Here is a 21,449-nt window from a genome sequence, read left to right as displayed (position 1 = left end):
GGAGCTCCTACGCTTCAGTTACGCCAAAGCACCAAGACCCATTTCTCTTTCTGACATACAGTCAATACCGGTCACAGCACCATTTACCAAATTAGTACAAGTTAGAAGTTCTTCCTCATCATGCTTCCTTACATCTGACAAGGCTTTTTAGTTGTGTTCATTTTTGAGCAGGGTGGGGATGGGAGAGAAAGGGAGGCTGCAGACCAGATGCGTGCAAGCCTGCTGGGGGGTGGGGAGCAGCGTGGCCTCCTGCCGGGCCAGCCCCCATGCCCCTCTGGCCTCTTTCCGAGGGGGAGAGTTGGGGCTGGAGCTAGTCCCCTGCCAGAAGCTTGTCAGTTCCAGGACACACACCTGACAACTTACCTGAGCCTAGAACCCTGATGGGTTTGCTGCACCTGTGGGGGTGGGGGGTGGTGCAGCTTGGGACTCTAACTTAAACTGAGACAAGGAAGATGTCTTAATTTTCCTAATAAAAATGTTCTTGAACTTAAAAAGTTCTTACATTAAAAAGTATGAGCTCAGCAGGCAAGAATGCTTGCCTGCCATGCCAGAGGACCTGGGTTCGATTCCCGGTGCTTGCCCACATTAAAAAAAAAAAAAGTATGAGCTAAGTATAAAAGAATTTACAAAAAGAGTGTATTGGGAAGGTTTTTGTAAGCTGTCCCTTCCACTGCAGTGACGACGTGTTAGAATAGAACAGCTACTAATTATAGCTTAAAGTTTATCAGAAAAGCATGCCAAGGCTGGGATCGCACCCCTATGGCAGAGGATGAAGCTAGGTTAAAAACAACTTTCCTAGGGAAGCAAATAATGCCTGTTTTCCAATGGCTAGTCCACTAAAAGGCCCCCTATCAAAGCAATGTTTTCTTTAAATGCTTGTTAAATGACCATTTAAAAAACATGAAAAGTGAACCTTTAAATCAAGCCTTACCATACAGGTGGATGGGGTATTTAATGATTTTGTTTGGAAATTCTGAGTGCAGGTGTAAATAAGGAGAGAACGGAAGCCAGTTTTCACAAGCTCGAGTGAATCCTTGGCGGGACATGGCCAAGAGCCCACTGTCCCCACCTGGTGGCACTCCTGGGGCACAGCCACTGCTGGCGTGTTTCAGGGGATGAGTCTGAAAGCAGGAGAAAAAGTTATTCAGAACGTCATCCTCTCCACATGTTAAATCTCATACGTCTCTTTGATGTCTCAGTTTTTAAAAATGATTCACAACATCCCCAAAAGGCCCTAGTGCTACAGGAATCCCTTACTCAGTGTCCATCTTGGGGGAACTGCCCTTTTTTGGGGGAAAACTTTTGCAAAGAGCACAGGGCGACAGCAGCCTTCCAGGTCAGAGCGGGAGCCCTGGTCCCTGCCCATCGGCTGAGGGTGGAGAAGAGAACAGCCTCTGAGCTGTGCTCCCTGTGACTGCCCAGGAGCTCCCAGCTGCTCCCTTCGGGAGCCCTGGGGCAACAGGCAGCTGTTTGTTCTCACCTGGTTTCTAAGGGTTAGTCTTTTTTAGGAGATTTCATAAATCCTTGTCTGAGTTTTGTTCCAGAAGCAGGGTCCATGGCTAACCCTTTGCAAATATAAACAGATTTGTTATTATGTCCAATCAAAACATCAGCAAGAAAAAAAGTAAAGTGACCATGGAGTCCCTATGTTATATTCAAAAATCTTGCTTCTCCCTGCTTTTGTGGCAATAGACACCAACAAGGGGAGCCCCAGCCCTGCCTCTGGGCCTGTCCTTCTGTTCACGCCATCTCCCTCTCTGGGCCCCACAGCAGCCAAGGGAAGGGGACGTGGGTGGGGGGATCAGATGGCCTGGCCTGGGCAGGGTCCCCGAAGTTGGGCTGTGCAAGAGGGGCTGCCCCGTCTGCCGGGGGCATCCTCCTATCAGCGTTCAGCGAAGCAGCGACCAAACCATCCTGGGACTTGGGAAGCAGACGCTCAACAGACAGGACTAGAAAGAGTCTCAGCCTTAGTTTCACCTAAAGACGTGCCTGTGTCCTTCCGTCAAAGACACAGGTCTTGGCCCTGACCCCACTTAGGTTTGCTACAGCATTAAGTTAGGCAGGAAAGACCCTTAACCCAGTGAAACCACTGGCCCGAGCTATGGGCAGCGCTCACACCAGCCCTGCTGTGGATCCAGCTCCCAGCACTCAGCCCCCAGCCTTGGATCTTGGCTCTGCCTCCCTGAGATGGGTTCGTCTTCTGCCAAAGGCCCAAGAAGGCAGCGGTGCCTACTGGCTGCCCAGGTGGCCAACCTGTTCCCAGGCAGCGCTGGCGTCTCAGCGGGGGTGCTGCAGGGAGGGCCCACCTTCTTCTGTAACAATGCTCTAAGTCTACCTACCATCTCATGTCCCTGGAGTGCGACCCTAAGTGGCTCAGCCCCACCCCAGGCTGCCTGGACTCTCCAGGTCTGGCTCCTGACCTGGGGCGCAGCTGTGGGGCCTGCACTGCCTAGAGTGCCCCTGGGGGGCCAGGAAGGGGCCCAGCCCAGGAAGTGGCAGGAGGCAGGGTGCATTCCCAGGATACGAAAGCTTCTCAAAGGGATGGGCACCCGGGCCCCACCTGTGTGCCAGGAGGGAGCTCAGCTCACTCGTCCCGGGGAGAGATGCCAGCAGGAGTGAAATGCCCTGCAGTCTGGCAGGCCACTGGCTTTGTGGAGGATTCTTACTCTCGTCAGGTTTCTCCATTTCCCACAACCTTCTGCTGTACGCACGAATGTCCTCATGCTGACTTTTAAAAGCCTGCGCCCTCAACGCCCTCATGTGCCCGTGCCCGTGCCCGCTATGCCACCCAAACCCTCTGCATGGTGTCCTTGCTGTGTCCATGCCCTTGCTGTGTACTCACCTTCCATGCCCTCCATGCCCTCCTCCCCTTCACTGTCCTGCCCTCTGCTGAAAGCTCCTCCTGCACCCCCCACCCCAGTGCCCTCCTTGGGCTGCCTCCCCTACCACCTCCGGCGTCTCCTCTCAGGCCTTGTCTATCCCTGCTTTAACAGCGCCTGCGCACAGTGCCAGTGGACGAGAGACCCTCCTGGGCACCCTCTGGTGGCCCCCAGCCTCGTGGCTGTAGCCCTGGGAACAGAGTGTCCTGGGCGAGGTTTGGGCTGGCCCCTAGCCCTCCCCAACTCCTCTGAGAGTGAATTTAGGACAAAGTTGTGCACATAGGAGGAGCTGCCACTTCTTCACTCAGGAGAGCAGGGCGGCAGCTGGGGACTTAGCTGGACTCGGGTGGGTAGAGGGCAATGTCACACAGCTTTTGCCACAGTAGAGCGAGGCCCGAGCTTCTGCAGCCGCCACCTGGGAAACTGAGCTTCCCTTCACATGCTCCCGCTGCCCAGAAGGGCTCCCGGGGAGCCTCAGCGACCTGCAGGCACACCAATGCAAGGAGCAGATGAAGCCATGGCAAAGGACACACACTCTAAATTCCAAAAGCATCTTAAGCCAGAAAGAAACCAAAAAGGCATCTCCTCAAAAGAGTTAACAAGACAATTCTATTTGTGGGCCAGAGATTTCAGCGGGAAGTCCCAGAATCACGGTGCCCATATCTTCCCATGCATTTCATTCAACAAGTATTGAATAAGCTCCTCATATGACTGTGGAAAAGGCAAACGGGGAGGAATGTAGCAGTAAATAAAGATAAACAAAAAAATAAACAGGCAAGTCTCTGCCTTCCTGAAGCTTGCCTTCTGGCTTCTTTGCGGGAGATGGAGGCTCGGGGAGCCCCTGCCCAGTCTAAGTTCAGGAGGCAGAGGGTGTCATTGGGAAGGCCATCCCTATTGGCCAAGAGGGAAGGACGGGGGCACGTGGGTGTGACAGCCAGCGGGGGCATGTCTGCTCCGGGCAGAGGGAGCAGCCAATGCACGGGTCCTGGGGTGGGGCAGGACTGAGAGCAGGGCTGGAAGGCAGGCCCAGCTGGTGCTACAAGTCCTCACCCAGGCCCTCTGAAGGACTTTGCCTTTCATCTAGGGACATCACTGTGGTCACAGACCACCAAATTCAACACCATCTGTGGAGCTCTGCGAGCCTGGCAGCTACTTTCTAATGGGTCAGGATGGTGTCTGTTGATGTCCCACCTGGGATGCAGGACTTCAGCTTCCTGCACCCTTGCTGCTACCTTGAAGAGGGTGCTGAGTTCTAGGGAGAAGTCTATGACACTGCTTCTTTTCCACAAGACGCCCAGCACACCTTCTCCCCCACTCCCCATCTCTCTCCCACCTCACCAGCTAGAAGCCAAAGGGCCAAGGGGCCAGGCCTGTCGGCATGTAACCCCAGCGAACTCACAAATAAGCTTTCAGCCCAAGCCAAAAGGAGGGCTTTCCACGGGAAGGAAGCCTTATAATACATTCTCTGCAAACACAGAAAAGGAACCACATATACAGAAACTGTCTTTTCTGGAGGACGCTAACAATGACACTCTAAGGAAATGTTAGTCAGGGAACGTTTTGCCAAATAAATATGCAGACAGTTTGGAATTATTTTTTTCTCAGTGGAAACTAAAATCTACTTCATTGCTAAGTTTTCACAGATCAGGAAAAGCTAACGACTTTCAACCCTCACATCTACAGCTAATTAATTTTTGACAAAGAAGCCAAGGCTGCTGCGTGGGGAAACACGTCTCTTCCACAGATGGTGCTGAGAAAACGGCGCTCCGTATGCAATCGGACGCAGCTGGACTTCCACCTCACACCTCGTACAAAAACTAACTAAAAGTGAATCAAAGGTCTAAACTAAGAACCAAAACCATAACATCCCTAGAAGAAAACACAGGGAAGCATCTTCAGGGCCTTGTGTTAGGTAATGGACTCTAAGACTTTACACCAAAAGTGCTGGTAATTAAAGAAAAGAGATACATGTCCTTTATCAAAATTAAGTGGGAGAAGATTTTTGGAAACCATATACCTGATAAAGGTTTACTATCTAGAATATTTGAAGAACTCCTACAACTCAGAAAATGAACCAACCCAATTAAAGAATGGGCTCAAGACTTGAATAGACATTTATCCAAAGAAGACATACAAATGGTCCACAGGCATGTGAGAAGATATTCAAGATGATTAGCCATAAGGGAAAAGCAAATCAAGCCCACAATGAGATGCCGCCTCATACACATTAGAATAGTTATTATTGAAAAAACCTGAAAATAACAAGCATCAGCAAGGATGTGGAGAAATAGGAACACTCAACTATTACTGGAGGGAATGTAAGATGGAGCAGCCTCTGTGGAAGGCCGTTTGGCACGTGCTCAGAAATGCAGAACTACCACGTGACCTGGCAGTTCCTTCTCTATGTATATACTCAAAAGAACTGAAAGGGACCTGAACAGACACCCCATGTTCATAGCAGCATTATTCATGATTGCCAAAACGTCAAAGCAACCCAAGTGTCTGTCGATAGATGAACGGATAAACAAAGCGGAATATACACACAATGAAATATTATTCTGCTCTAGAAAAGAATGAAGTTCTGATCCAAGCGACAACACGGAGGAAACCTGAAGACATCATGTGGATTGAAATAAGCCAGACACAGAGGGACAAATAATATATGATCTCTGCCAATTAGAAATAACCAGAATATGCAAATTCAGAGAGTCAGAAAGATTACAGGTGCAGGGTGGGGTGGCAGCTACTGCTTCCTGGGTCGAGTTTCTGTGTGAGTGATGGAGCAGCTCTGGCCACAGAGGGTGGGGATGGGAGGCCCTCGCTGTGGATGGGATTAATGCCACAGAATTGTGTGTTTGCAAGCGGTGCCTAGAGGAAGCATTCCGGAGAGGCCGTGAGCGCCCGAGGAGGCAGGCCAGCACCGGGAGCCCCAGCACGGGGCTTGGGCCCAGCCAAATGCTTGGACCCAGATGCAACTCGGGGTGCCGGCACAGCCCTTCCTACCCCGTCGCCCCCCAGGGCCCACCAGCCGTGGCATCCACATGGACTCACCTTTCCCAGCTGGGGCCGGGCTGGCCTCTGATGCCCTGCTCTGCAGCAGGGCCCCCACGGCCCTCATAACAGTCGGCTCTTTTCTGGGGCCCAACTGAGCTCCCCGCTGTGGAGAGATGGGGCATGGTGCTGTGGACGGGTCCTGTGCCAGCAGCCAGCACCTGCAAGGGCGCCCAGAGGCAGGGGCCACCCCACGTCTGCCTGTGGCACTCCCAGGCCACCTCGGAGCCCCTGGGGAAGGGGAGCGGGGACCCCTAAAAGGAGGCAGGGGGATAGATGAGCGGTGTGGCGGCAGTGCATGGTCACAGAGCGCTTCTCGTTTCCTTCACACTGGGAAGATGATTTCCGTTTTAATATGCAGAGAAGAAAGACAACGGTGGGACACTGCAACGTTGTGCAGGCGTGCACACACACACAGCCCAGGGCACTGCTGTTGTGTCCCTGTGCCCACCTGCGGCAGCACAGGATCCTGGGCCTAAAGCGGCCACCAGCTTTCTACCTATCCAGCCAGCCTCGTTTCCATGGAAACCGCAGCACAGCTGTCACCTGTTCCCCCGCCAGCAGGCAGCAGCCCCCAGCCAGCACAAGAGCTGTTTATAAAGGCCCGTCTTGGTTGCTTTTGGTAAAGGTCAAGACACATTTTTAAGGTGGTTATGTTTAAAATAGAAACACATTTCTGCTCTGCTGTTCACACAACTTCAAGAGCAAAAAGGTGCCCTCTCCTCTCCACTGCCGTCTGCGCTTTTCCAGGGGCAAGGCCAGCACTGAGGCTACGGCAGGGGACAGGCGTTCCTGGGCAGCCATCAGAGACCCCCCAGGCACCACAGGGCTCCGGGAAGCAAGGAGCAGAGCCGGCCAAGACCCTGATGATGCTGGGGTGGCCACATGGCCGCCTCCAGCGCCCTCTTCCCGGGACCCCTGTCAAGAAGGGACTGTGCTGTCCTCTGCCTAGATGCAGCCACACACCCTGCTCGGCCAGGCGCAGGCACCGTCACACCAAGACAGCATCCCGGACCCAGGCTGCCCAGCTGCACCTGCTCAGAGAATGCGGTGCCACCCCAGCAGGAAGGGGCTGGTGAAGGGACCAGCAAGGGGGCTGTGGAGAGGGCGAGGGAGACAGTGGGCGGGAGGAGTGGCAACTGGGTCTGCTGCCCTGCAGGTACAGACTGGTACCCCCACTTCACAGTCACACTGACAGCGTCCCCACTCCCCCCCCGCCGCCCGCAGTGTGCTGACCTCCCTGCGGCTTCAAGTGTAAAAGCAGAGCCCTTTCACCCTAATGCCTCCCCACCGCACACTTGTCTTCCTCTCCGCCTTCCACCCGGACACTCGGGGTGCGGGTCCCAGAGGTGTGGCACCCACGTTCTCCACCGCGGTCTCATTATCACTAGGCTCTCCCAGCCCTCCCTCTCATGCCAGCGCCTGCTACCCCACCCCGCTGACCCTGCCCCCCAACCCGTGCTCTCCTTCCCCTCCCTCTTCTACGCCACCCCCACCCTCACCAGGGCGCCCGCCCACACAGCCTTCCCTCCTTTCCTGGGGGGTGAGGCCAGGAGACTGACCACCTTGGGATGGGCAGGCTTGACCCTGACATATGGACAGGCTGTTTAAATACCCGAGGCTTCACCCTAAGATACTTCAGACGCTGTGCAAATGTTTTTTCTCTGACCCCAAACATGCTGTTGGCTGGAAAGCACCTGTGCTGGTTTGAAAGGATGTATGTACCCTAGAAAAGCCGTGTTTTAATCCCAATCCCATTTTGTACAGGCAGCCGTTTCTTGTAATCCCTATTCAGCATTGTATGTTTAAAACTGTAATTAGATCATCTCCCTGGAGATGTGATTTGATCAAGAGTGGTTGTTAAGCTGGATTAGGTGATGACATGTCTCCACCCATTTGGGTGGGTCTTGATTAGTTTCTGGAGTCCTATAAAAGAGGAAACATATGGAGAATGAAGGAGATTCAGAGAGAGCAGAGCAGAATGACACAGCCACGAGAAGCAGAGGGTCCACAAGCCAGTGACCTTTGGAGATGAAGAAGGAAAATGCCTCCCAGGGAGCTTCATGAAACGAGAAGCCAGGAGAGAAAGTAGGAGATGACACTGTGCTCACCATGTGCCCTTCCAGCCGAGAGAGGAACTGTGACTGTGTTCACCATGTGCCTTCTCACTTGAGAGAGAAACCCTGAACTTTATTGGCCTTCTTGAACCAAGGTATCTTTCCCTGGATGCCTTAGATTGAACATTTCTACACTTATTTTCTCGGCCTTAGAACTGTAAACTAGCAACTTATTAAATTCCCCCTTTTAAAAGATGTTCTGATGCTGTTATATTGCATTCCAGCAGCTAACAAACTAGGACAGCACCCCAAAGCTTGACCTCTAGGGTCAAGCATCAGCAGTCAGATCGCCACACACACATCCTGGGCCAGGGCACGAGGGGTGGCCCAGGCAGGGCACACGAGGGGGTGCGGCCGACATGGGGGTGCATGGGGTACACGAGGTGGGGCGGTCCACATGGGGTGCATGGGGTATATGATGTGGGGTGGTCCACATGGGGTGCATGGGGTACACAAGGTGGGGCGGTCCACATGGGGTGCATGGGGTACACGAGGTGGGGCGGTCCACATGGGGTGCATGGGGTACACGAGGTGGGGCGGTCCACATGGGGTACATGGGGTACACGAGGTAGGGCAGTCCACATGGGGTGCATGGGCTACACGAGGTGGGGTGGCCAACATGGGGTGCATGGGGTACATGAGGTGGGGCAGTCCACATGGGGTGCATGGAGTACACGAGGTGGGGTGGTCCACATGGGGTACATGGGGTACACGAGGTGGGGTGGTCCACATGGGGTACATGGGGTACACGAGGTGGGGTGGTCCACATGGGGTGCATGGAGTACACGAGGTGGGGTGGTCCACATGGGGTACATGGGGTACATGAGGTGGGGCGGTCCACATGGGGTGCATGGGGTACACGAGGTGGGGTGGCCCACATGGGGTATATGGGGTGCATGGTGTGGGGTGGCCTGCATGGGGTGTGTAGGGTGGGGCAGCCCTCACAGGGTGGGGGACATACCTGAGCTCTGGCCGGCAGCCTGGCGGCTGTCTGTGTGGGATCAAAGACTCGGCGAGCAGCCTGACCCTTGCAGAAGCTGAGGTGCCTCTGGGCTGCAGTTTCGTTGAACCTCCTCCTGTAGTAGGGGCACTGGACATAATCTGGAGGGAAGGGCCACGAGATGGTTACTGCTTTCACACCAGCTGTGCGATGGACAACAGGTGAGGAATCATGGGCTTGGCTTGGACACGAGGACTGGTCCCACATAGCTGTGGCCTGTGTGATCTGCCTGTTAGAACTGCCCTCCAGCAGGCCTCTGGGGGTTCCCTGGGCATCTGGGGTGCCAGCATCAGAGGGACAGGGCATGTGAGGGCTGGGGAAGGAGCCCAAAGCGGCTTTGGGCTGGCCCTGATGCCAGCTGCACACGCGGGACCACACTGCTCCTGCAGCTACTGGCTCTTTTCACACCACAAGGTGAGAAGCAGATCCCACTCTTGGGAGAGGTTAGTAAGAGGGAGAGAGGTGGGGGCTGAGCGGAACACAGTGGGGTAGGGCGGGAAGGTGGGCCCAGCATCAGCTCCGCGTGGAAGCGCAGTCCCAGGCAGCTGCCGGCACTAGGACCTCGTGTTCCTGGGCAACGTCCACTCTCCACATTTGTCTTTCATTTGCAGTTACCAGACACACTTGGCTGGAGAACGAAACGGGAAGTGAGAGAGAGCCAAGGCCTTCTGGGGCCGGGGGCCGCTTGGAGTGCAGCCAGGGCTGAGCACACGGGGCTCTCGCTGGGCTTGTTCTGCTGGGGCGCGTCCCAGGGACAGCGAGTGGACAGGCAACATGTGAGCAGCTCTCCCCCAGGACAGGCCTGAGGCCACACCAACCCCAAGCTGTGCGTGGACTCTGACGAGGTCACAGCTCAAATCCCTACACGTGTGGACCTGCCTGTAACACCGTGAGCCTTCAAAGTGGAGTCTCTGTAGGCTGTCTCTGTAAGCAGGTTGGGGAGCTCTTTATTTGGATAAACCATTTCCTAAAAACTCATAAAATGTTCGAATGGTAAGCACTGGAATTACCTGGATAGCCCGCTAGAATGGCGTGCGAATCCTTGATTCAGCACTGAGGGGTCACCTGCGAGCCAGGCTGTGCTTTACACCAGGGACACGACATCTCCTCCAGGGAGGAGAAGGCCATCCAGACAGCAACCCTAAACAAACAGGACTGTGGCCTGGAGAGGGTGGGCAGGGCCGGTGGGGGTGCGCAGGGACCAGGTGTCCGGTGTGGACCTGGACCTCCGCTGGCCTGGGGAAGCCTCTCTATCCTTGGGGCCTGCAGAGCGCCTCCTGCACAGGCCCTTGTGGGCACGTGCTACCGACCCTCATGAGGGGGCAAGGCCCAAAAGAGCTGCTCCCAGATGCTGAGCAGCAGGGACACAGCCCAGAGAAGGGGCAGGTATGGGGGCGGCTGCCATCCAGAAGGCTGGAGGGCCTTCTGGAGCGTGGCTGTCGGCTTGCCTTGCTCCAGGGTCACGGGCTGACAGTCAGGTCCTGCACCGGGAAGGCTGCGGTCATACCCTCCTCGGGCCCAGCTGCCAGGCACTCACTGCCACCCTACCACTTGTGCCATGCCGTCAAGTGGACAGCATGGGGGAGACTTCCCCCCAACCACGCCCTAAGGCACCAGCAGACCAGACGAAGGGGCCGGCAGGTAGCGACTGTGGGAAAACCTGGAAAGATGGCAACACATGGCCACAGAGGCAGCAGGGTCGGAACAGTGAGGGGAGGGTGAGGATGGCGGGGGGGGTGGCAGGGGTGGGGCGGGGGGCAGAGGCAGAAGGGGTGGAGGTGGGGGGCAGAGTTGACTTGGGCAGCTGCGGTGGCTGGGGTCCTGCTGCTTGGCGCCAAGAGCTGGCCGTGGTTATGTCCAACTACAAACACTCTGAAAAGGGACCAAATCTCCTTCCGCAGGCCGACCGTGGCCTGCCTGAGCTGCCCACCACCTTCACCTCCAGCCCCACCCAGCTATGCCCGGGCACGGAGACCACTGTGCATTACTTCTGCCAGTAGATAACTGATTTGAAATCCGTGCCTGCAGATGGTTCCCACGGGGAAGATGGCAGCAAGGAAACCAAAGTAAAAAGCAAGTACCATTTTCAAAGGCAAGCGTTTTGTCGAGTCCCTGTGGCTGGGTGGCTGTGAGCCCTCAGCCCTCACAGAATAATCTCAAGCATGAATGTTCTGTGCCACTGTCCCCAAAAGCTGTGTAACGCCCTGGTGATTTGAATCACTGGCAGACTTGCTTAAGTCAATAAGAAATAGAATAAACACACGCATGTCACAGAAACTGAGTCATGAAAATAGGGTATCATGCTGGGAAAAAAATGGAAATTACTTGCAAACTTGTGCCTACTAGGCCATGTTATATATTACCCTAGCCAGGTGCACATAAATTTTCTAGTACTTAAGCCTGACAATAACAAGGCAAAATAAAACCCTGTACAATTGAAATAACTGAAAAGTGATGAAAATGTGCTGTTAATTGTTCTGTTTGGTGCATAAAATTATAAGGGTACAGGAAAGAATCCAATTGGAAAATTATGTTTTAGCATAAAAATATAAAATGCAGAAAGATAAACTGTATATTTGATAGGGCCTTACAAAAGGGGAAAAAAACAAAAACAAAAACAATAATCATGAGCTGCAGGCACCCAGTCTCTTTTCACTTAATTCAGCTCTAGGACCACCGGCCCCACCCACCCGGCAGCCTCGGTTAGGAAGGGAGGGTAGTTCTCACAGGAACGCCAGGGTCCTGGCCACCCTAAGGCAGCACGTTGCCTTAAACTACATGTTCATTAGCAATCAGAGAAAGTGACAAAAGCACAAAGACTATTCTCTGATGTAGAAGTTCAGACGATTTTTATAAAATGATTATCTATTTGTAAAACAAACATGTTGGGGGAATAATTTACACATGATAAAATGTGCCTATTTTAAGGGTACAGTTCAATGAGTTTCATCAACTGGGTAAATTTGTCTAACCAGCCCAGCTAAAACAGAGTGTTTCCCTTACCTTAAAAAGTTCCTTCACTCCCCTCTGCAGTCAAAATTTCCCCAAATTCAGTTTCAGGCAACTGATGATCGCTTTTCCTGTGACACACATTAGATTTTCCTGTTCTGTAATTTCATATAAATGGAATCCTTCAATATAAACACTTGTGTAGCACCACGTTCCTGCAGCTCATCCACCGCTCTGCATGTCGTGGCTCTCTCTTCTTACTGTTGATTCCACGGGGTCTCAGCCATCCACTCAGTAGTGGGCATTTCCACTTGTCTCCAGCGGCTGCTGTGTGAATAAAGCTGACATGAACATTTGTGGACATCTTTCTGGGGTCATGTTTCTTTTGTTTGTTTTCATAAAAACCTAGCAATGGAATTGCTACTCAGTTAAACGTACACTGAACTTGATAAGAACCTGTGTTTTGATTTGCTAAAGCTGCCGGAATGCAATGTACTAGAAATGGATTGGCTTTTACAAAGGGGATTTAAGAGGTTACAAATGTACAGTTCTAAGGCCGTGAAAGTGTCCAAATTAAGGTATCAGCAAGAGGACTGGACTCTGAAGAAAGGCCGCTGGCATCTGGAACGCCCCTGTTGGCGGGAAAGGCACATGGCTGGCATGTACTGGTGGGTCATTGCTTTCAGCTCCTGATGCCGGTGGCTTCCTCTCTGTGTCCTGGGGTCTTCTCTTAGCGTTTCCGGGGGCATTTCTCTCTTTTAAGCGTCTGTGGGTCCTGCCTCAGGGTAAACGCTGGGTTTCATCACTTAGCATTCCCAGGGGCGTTTTCGGTCTTCAAATGTCTATCCTTCTCTCCATAAGGTCTCTCTCTTAAAGGTCTCCTGTAAGCAGACTAAGACCTACCTTTAATGGGCGGGGTCACATCTCCATGGAAACAACCCACAACAGATCTGCCCCCACAAGACTGGATTAGAAGAACACAGCATTTCTGGGGTACTTACAAGTTTCAACCCAGCGCAATCCGCCTCTGCAAAGTGTAGCTTTGTCCCTTCTGCCCGTGGTGGGAGAGACTTCCAGTTCTCCACACCCTCACGGGTTGTCAGCCTTCAGCGCTGGCTGCTCAAGTGGGTATGGAGTGGTATCTCCTTGTGCCCTGAATGTGAAGCTCCCTGATGAGGATGATGTTGAGTATCTTTTCATGTGTTTATTGGCCTTTACTTTTGTTCATTGTTTATAATTATTGGCCTTTATTTTGTGACATTTCCTTTCAAATAATCTCTTGCCCTTGTCTTACTGGGTTGCTTACTGACTTGCAGGAGTTCTTTCTATATTCTTGGTACAAGTCCTCTGTCAGATGTACGTCTGTGAATGTTTTCTCCCAGCCCGTTATTCGCCTTTGCATTTTCATAACTTGTCTCTCAAACACTACACTTTTTATTTTGATTAAGTCAACTTATCAATTCCTTTTTTAAACTGTTAGTGCATTTTGTATCCTGCCTATGCTAAAAGTTTTATAATTGTAGATTTATATTTAGCCATTATCTGCTTTAAATTAGTCTTTGGGCATGGTGTGCAGTAAAGAACAGGAGCCGTTCTCCCTTTGTGGACATCCAGTTGCTCCAACATCACTTTGTGCTAAGGCTGTCCTCACCCACACGGGGCCACTGTGGCATCTCTGTCAAGAACCAAATGCCCCATAGATGGCAGTTCCTAGGGCTATTTACGGACTCTCTTTTCTTTTCAACAGATCAAGTCACCTAACCTATCCAGCAACAAGTTGCTATGATTACTGTAACTTTGCAGTAAATCGCGTCAGGTAGTTATAGCATATCACTTTGTTTCATGTCATGGTCAGATTCATGTGTCAACTTGGCCAAGCGGTGGTTGGGCAAGTGCTGGCTTGTCTGTTGCAATGAGGACATTTCATAGAATTAAATCATGATCATGTCAGCTGCATCCACACCTGATTCCATTTGTAATCAGCCAAAGGGGTGTGTCTTCTGCAATGAGTAATGCTTCATCTAATCACGGGAAGCCTTATAAGGAGGATTCAGAAGAGACAGCTCTTTCTGTTTCGGCTGGTGAGCCTCTCCTATGGAGTTCATCCAGACCCTCCATCGGAATCATTGGTTTCACAGCCTACTCTGTCGATTTTGGACTGTGCATTCCTGCGGCCACGTGAGACACTTTTATAAATTTTATATTTGCGAGTGTTCCCTGTTGATTCTGTTTCTCTAGAGAACCCTAACTAATACATTTCGTTTTCAAAATTATCTTGGCTCTTACAGATCCTTTGAATTTCCATATATATTTTAGATCAACTAGTCAATTTCTATTTGACAAAGAAAACTTGCTGAGATTTTTACCAGAATGGCACTGAATCCATAGATTATTTTGGAGATAACTAATATCTAAACACAACATTAAATCTTCCAGTCCATGAAAACAATTTATCTTGCCATTTATCTTGATCCTCTAATTTCTCTAAGCAATGTTTTATGGTTTTTCACTTTATAGGCCTTATATATATTTTGTTAAATATGTCCCTAAGTAGTTACTGCTTTTTGATGTTATTATAAATGGTATTTTAAGTTTCATTTTTCATTTGTGCATACTTAGTACACAAAAAATACCATCTTCTTACATGTAGTGACATTATATCCTGAAACTCTAAGTTCACTTTAATTCTAGCTGTTTTGCAGATTCCCTTAGATTTTCTACACTTACACATTCATATCATGTCGTCTGTGAGTAAAGATCATTTTACTTGTTTTCCAATCTTTACGCTTTTGTACCTTTTTTGGGGAGAGAGGGGCTTATTACACTATCTATAATCTCCAACATAATGTTGAACAGAAATGACCAGAGTGGGTCCTTGCCTTGTTTCTGATCTCCAGGAAAGTGTTCAGTTTTTCACCATTAAGTATGAAGTTAGCTATAGGTTTTTCATAGATGACTTTTCACACTCGGGAACGATCTTCTATTTCTACCTCGTTGAGAGGTATTTTATTCTTTTTGTTTTTAACATGCATTGGTGTTGCATTTTGTCAAAGGCTTTTTCTGTATCTACTGAGACAATTACGCTTAAAATATTTTGTTAATATGATTATTTACATTATTTCTCTACTTAATTTAGGTTTAATTTGCTCTTCTAACCCCATGAAGTGGAAGCTTCATGTTATTACAATCCTTTCCTCTTTCCTAACATAAGGCTTTATAGACATAAAGTTCCCTCGAACACAGTCTAAGCTGAATCCCACAAATTTCTATGTTTTCATTATCATTCAGTTCAAAATTTTAATTCTGTATGCTTTCGATTCTTTTAAATTCATCGGAACCTGCTCTGTGGTTCTGCACATGGCCTCTCTGGGGTGAATGCTGCGTGTGCTCTTGGAAAGAACCTGTTGTCTGCTGCAGTGGGTGTCACATTCGACAGCTATCAACTGGGCCAAACTAGTTGACACTGTTGTTCAAGTCTTTCATATCGTTACATTTTCGTTCTGCTCGATCAGTGCCTAAGAGAGGAAGGATGAAATCTCCAAGTGGAAATGCAGATTGGTTACTTCATTCTACCTTTTATCTGGAGTATTTAATCCATTTATATGTAATGGTCCACATGGTTGGGTTCAAGCCTATCATCTTGCCAGGTGTCCTCTCTTTATTCCATCTGTTCCTTGATCCATTTTTCCTTTTACTTTTGAACTGATCTTTCCCCTCATTTTCTCCCCATTCCACTACTGACTTATTGCCTTAATAGCTATACCTCAATATGTCTGAGTAGTTACTATAGTGTTTACAATAGGCATCTTTTAATAGTTAACCTTCAAATAATATCATTCCTATTTAGGTAGGCATAGGAATGATATTACAATAATATGATACAATATTATATTATACAATATAATATTCATATAATAACCCTTACAATAATATACTTCCATTTTTCTCACTTGACCCTGCACCATTCTTACCATATATTTCACGTCTCCAAGTTAAATCCCCATAATATACAACTACTTTTATTTTAACTAGTCAATCATAATTTAAAGCAAAAATGAATGAAATCTTTTACGTTCACCCACATATTTATCATTTTCTGTGCTCTTCATACTTTAATGTAGAGCTGAGTTCCCTTCTGGAATAATTTTCCTTCCACTGCAAGAATTTCCTTTGACAATTTTTACTACTATTGTCTACTGACAATGAATTCTCTCATTTCCTATTTGTCTGAAAATGTTATTTTGCCTCCATCTGAGGATATTTTTTATGGGTATAAAAATTCTAGGTTGATAATTTTTTCCCTTTTCTTCTACCCTTTTATGATTTGCCTTTATGTGGTTTTCTTTGCAGTTATGCTGCTCTGGGGTTGCTGAGCTTCTGTATATCTTGAGTTTATAGATTTCCTAAAGTTTGTAAAATGCTAGGTCAGTTTTCAAGCATTTTTTTCTTCCTTCCATTTATTCTACCCTTCCGGGACCCAGCTGTATTTGCGTTCAACACTTGCTTGTCCCTCTAGTCACTGAAGCTGTTTATCTTTTTTGCCAGCTATATTTCTAGTGCTTAATTTTTACTGCTACATCTTTTAAGTTTCATGATCTTTTCTTCTGCAGTGTCTAATCTGTTACACACACACACACGTTATGTATATATTTACATAATTTCTGAGCTTTGTAGAGCACACAAAAAAATCAGACCTACATCACTTATTATCAGCAAATCTATTTTCTTATCGGCAGCAACCTCAGGGATCAGTCACAGCCTAGTATAATTTTCTCATTTCAGAGTGACTTATGAACTTGCTTGAAAAGGGGGAAAGCAGTGCAGGGGAAATTCTGATTTATCTCATTCCATTCTGTATCAGGTACAAAATCACTCTAAACTGGGACAGGCCCATGCCTTCTGGGATAGGGGCACAGTGGGCTTCCTGGGTGGAGACTTGGTCTCCTTTTAAGACAGTTCCAAGGAAACAGTGTCATTACATAGAACTGAAAAATATATGTAAGGATAAGATAAACGTTATGAAAAAATGACTTACACTGCTTATAAGTTTTAGAGTATAAGAAGAAGGCAGGCATAGCGTCATTTGTTCAGGAGCAAAACATCAAAAGCAAACACCCAAACAGCTAATCACCTGGGTTGGAGGAGAGTGGGGTGGAGATGGGAGAGGCCGACCTGCCTTCATGGCTAGGGAGCATTGCTTTGCTGATTGAATTGCGTTAATGAATTCTTCATGTTGTTGTCTCCAGCTGTATTTCTTCACAGGTAGAGACTACAAAATAAAACAAACTCAGCAAACAACACTAACAGTACTAAAACCTGTCCATTACAATTTTTTTAAGCTTAGATTTGAATTTATAAGAAACAGGGGTATGAAATTTGGAGAAAAGGAAGAACCTGATTTTTGTTAATAGAGCAGTTTTAAATTGCAGAAAAATTGTGCAGAAAGTACAGAAAGTTCCCATATATTCTTTCTCCCCACTACAGTGGAGATTTGTTTTTCTAAAGAACTACTTAAAGGGGTTTAGAAAATACAGTCATAAAAATGTGGAAGTCACAACAGTGAGGAATCCAAAATAGAAATCAGAAAAACAAACAGGACTGCAAAACTTTAAGGAGGATTTAAATGCTAAGATTAAACGTGACTTTCAAGTTAATTGCTAGATTTAAAGCCACTCTAATGGAAACATAAATGAGAATCTTTTTTGCTAAGTCAAGAAAGTACCTGAAATATATTTGGAAATGTAAGTGAGCAAGATTAGAGGAAAAAAAGCTTAAAGTCGACTTATTCCCACACGACATCGCCCCACACTATCCAGCAATGGGGAAATAACACAGAGCGCCGGCTTCCCTGCACTTCAGGCCAGGCGGGAGGCATGGGGAGACACACCAACCTTGCATGGCAGAGCCTCCCGCATGGCAGGCACGTCCGTGCCCTGCAACCTTTGCCTCAAGGAGTTGAAAGTTTTACGCTTTTTGTTAAAGAGTCGTCTACATATGGGTCCGTGCCTTTCCTAGAGGAGGGAAGGAGAGGAATTCTAATACTGCAGATGCCCAGCTCTGCCCAAATGTCCCCATGGCCCCACGGCTGTCCTGGCTGACCTGACGAGCCCAGGCCCCCCTCTCTCTCCACAGCCCTAGCAGGGCAGACCCACCTGCCACTCCCCACCCAGGTTCCACAGGACCAGACCTGGTCTGGGCAGGGACAATAAAAGGCCTCTACAGGGGAAGAGCTCTACTTCCAGTTGGGCCTCCTGTGTTCACTTACCTGCATCCTCCAGTACCTCCCGGGCAAGCACAGGGCTTTGCCCATGTGGGTGACACCGACCCCCTTCCCTTCTGAACAAAGGGCCCCTCCCTAGCGGACATGGAGCGCTTAAGAGCCATCTTTTACCTAGCCACTTTGTCCAGGCCCACCAACATACCCGTCACTGCACCTGGTGGGGTCACAGGGCTGAGCACACCTACAGAGTGAACCTCAAGAGCCACAGATATACTTCATGTTCAACAGACCCTCTTCAAATGGAGACCCCCTAAGACCCCAAACGTCCCAGTGGCAGCCAGTCAGAGGGCTGGGGCCATAAAAGCCCCCTTGAGCCCCCTCCCGCATCAGGAGGCTCTAACCTCAGCCAAATTACAGGAACAGATAGTTCACCTTCAAAATTCCCCAGGGAAATGATACTACCACCTCATTTTGTCAAATTCTGTCCGAAATGCGGTAAGGCTTATAACCAAACCCTCCAAATCCAATAATCAGGGTTCCAACGTGCCACAGCCTACAACTGCATTATTACCTTACATTCATTTTAGTAATTTTTCTTTGTAGACACTGGTGTCCTGTATAATGTTGGGGTATAACACCAGTTTGGTGCCCTGATTTTGAAATAAATCAAGCTTGTAATTCAACTTTATAATCGTCTATCAGGGGACTTAGCATCCAGGAAGCTGGAATCTGTATAGCAACGTATTATTTTGTTCAAATTGTATAAAACCCTGAACTCAAGGAGTTCTGTTTTATATATGTCAAAGCAGAAAACAGAGAGGTTAAAGGACTCGATGGAATTAGTGACAAATTCGAAGCTAAAAGCCAAGTTTCCAGATGTCCCAATTTCAGTGCTCATTCCTCTCGACTGGCTAATTTCCCTGGTGCTTTGACTCTGAACTTTGAATTTTTGATGTTTATGGGAAAGGCAAAAGAGCCAAAACTTCTCAAGAAAAAACTGGCCGTTCTGACACCTCCACCTGTGCCCTTCTGGGTGAAGACGTGTTTCTGAGGTGACTTTCCCGCTGGGCTCGGGGCTGACAGCTGCAGGTGCTGGGCTTCTTTGCCCTCATCCTTCTCTCCACAGCTGTCTCTAATCTTTGCTGCTGCGCTGCCCCCTCCCTGCCTTTCCAGTTCATTTACTAGCAGTGAAACACATCCACAGAACAACCTTATGTTTACCAGAACATCTGCGGCGAAGCGTCTTCCGCAGACCTCGCAGGGAAGTAACTCCTGGCTGCCACCTGCAGGGGAGTCGGAGGGCAGTGGGTCAGGGCAGCAGGTTGGAGCTGCCAGCCCGGAGGCCCCTGGGCACCCCCCTGATCCCAACCACAACCCCCTGCCCCCCACCCCAAAAACCATTCCCTCTTCTTTGGAGGGCCTTTTCTGCCTCACCTGTTTCCTTCCTCATGTCACCTTCTACCTCATAAAAGGAGGAAATTCCACGCCTCTAAGTGCTTTGTGCCTCTACCAGGTACTGTGAGTAGGATCTTTCAGCAAAGGAATAATTCTGCACCTGGTGTGTGCTGGTTATGCATGGGGAAAACGGCACAAATCTATGAATGCATGTTGCATGGGTGTCGGCTTCCTGGATTTGATGTCGGTCTATAGTGACAGAGGAGCAGTCTGGGGGAACCTGGGAAAGGATACATCAGATCTCTGTACTACTGCTGCAACTTTCTCTGAATCTCTAATTATCTCAACATAAAAAGTTAAAAGACAAAATCCAAGGATTGGCAAACTATGACCCCCAGCGGGTCAAATCTGGGGCTGCATGATTTTATATTATAAATAAAGTTTTACTGGAACACAGCACCACTCATTCGTTTACACAAAGTCTAGGCTTTCTCACTTCAACCGAGGAGCTGCGTGGTTGTGACGGAGACCATGTGCCTGCCAAACTGAAAAGACTAGTAAGTAAAGGTTGCCTACGCCTCAATAAAAAGATATTTAAAATCACTTACAGTAGAGTAACATGAAATTTTAATGATACATGAACACCATAAATATAAATATCCAAAAAACTATAAATATGACATGTAAATATTAAGTATAGATGCTAGAAGGACACACAGAGAAATATTAAATGATTATGCCTGAGTAGTAAGAGGCAGAGGACAGACGCAGGCACCCAGCTTCTGAGCAGATCTCTGCGGATGCGGGTGCCAACAGTGGTGACTTGTGTGTCCTAGGACTCACTTGCCATCACCCGGCTCCCTGACTGCTCCAGGGGGACAGCCGAGGGCCCACTCAGCTCACCTCCTCCTGGGAGCCTTCCTCCATGATAGCAGATGCTACCCTCACAGAGCCAGGTTGTGCTTACTTCTCAGTTGTGCAAACTTAACTAGCTAGTGTTAACGCAGGTGGTTAAAAGAAAAAAGAGGATCACCAGGAAAGGATGGGTAGTACCCAATTCCCCTGAAGGAAAAAGTGAAATGAGATGGCATGGACCCACTGGTGGCTCCTATACACTATTTCTCAACTCAAATACTGGGTACTTACTTGCTTTTATTGTTCTTATAAATGCTTACTTTTTAATACATCCTCCTTTAAATGTCACAAAATAAGGCCAAAAAAAATATTTAAAGGCCTTTTGCTCCCTTACTCCTGACCTATGGTAGGGACCACCCAGCTTCATAAAGCATACAAAGAAGCCACACAGCAGCACTGAAGGTGCTGTGAGCTGAGGCGGCTGAGAAGGCGACTGATGACATCACAGTGAAGACGCGGACAGAATGCACTCAGGTACTCTGCAATGAGCATCAGTAATTTCTGAGTTTGACTTGTCAGAGAACAGTTCTAAAACACTGGAAAGGTGGTTTTTAAGCCATTCATGCACAAGTACTTAAACAGAACAGATTTCCTCAACTTATAAGACAAATTCTTTCAGGCCTCTGGGATCCCTTAGGCCTCTTCCTCTTGCTAGCCTCATGAGCCTAGGTCACCACTGGTTCGTCCAAGTTGAAGTAATTCTTTCCCACCCATCCGTTTGTCCATATACTGCTTAGAGACTGCGTGCCATGTGCCAGGCACTCTTCTAGATGGAGGATGAACTCCCCATCCCAGCAGAATTTCTCCCCCAAGAAGAGAATGAAAAACAAGATGCATGCCAGACACCAACAGGTGCTACAGAGAAGGTTAAAGTGGGAAAGGAGGATAGAGTGCAGGGGAGGGGTGCACATGCTCTTAAAAAC

At 48.8% G+C, this 21,449-nt stretch overlaps 1 protein-coding gene across 1 annotated transcript; it reads right to left on the bottom strand.

Annotated features, from left to right (window-relative positions):
• Positions 1-946: 946 nt before the first annotated feature.
• On the bottom strand, positions 947-19,666 carry ZC2HC1B (zinc finger C2HC-type containing 1B). The gene is made up of 9 exons (XM_077143576.1): positions 19,651-19,666; positions 19,438-19,499; positions 17,888-18,007; positions 17,128-17,265; positions 11,783-11,789; positions 9,009-9,148; positions 5,931-6,036; positions 1,481-1,565; positions 947-1,121 (listed from the first exon to the last, which is right to left on the bottom strand). The coding sequence occupies exons 1-8, from the start codon at positions 19,664-19,666 to the stop codon at positions 1,495-1,497; spliced, it is 660 nt and encodes a 219-aa protein (XP_076999691.1). The 3' UTR covers positions 947-1,121; positions 1,481-1,494.
• Between the last annotated feature and the right edge of the window lie 1,783 nt (positions 19,667-21,449).

Source organism: Tamandua tetradactyla, chromosome 25 (assembly GCF_023851605.1).
Source record: "Tamandua tetradactyla isolate mTamTet1 chromosome 25, mTamTet1.pri, whole genome shotgun sequence".
In the NCBI taxonomy this organism is placed as follows: domain Eukaryota; kingdom Metazoa; phylum Chordata; class Mammalia; order Pilosa; family Myrmecophagidae; genus Tamandua; species Tamandua tetradactyla.
Note: the sequence above shows the minus strand (reverse complement) of the source record. Positions and strands in the feature narration are given on the sequence as shown.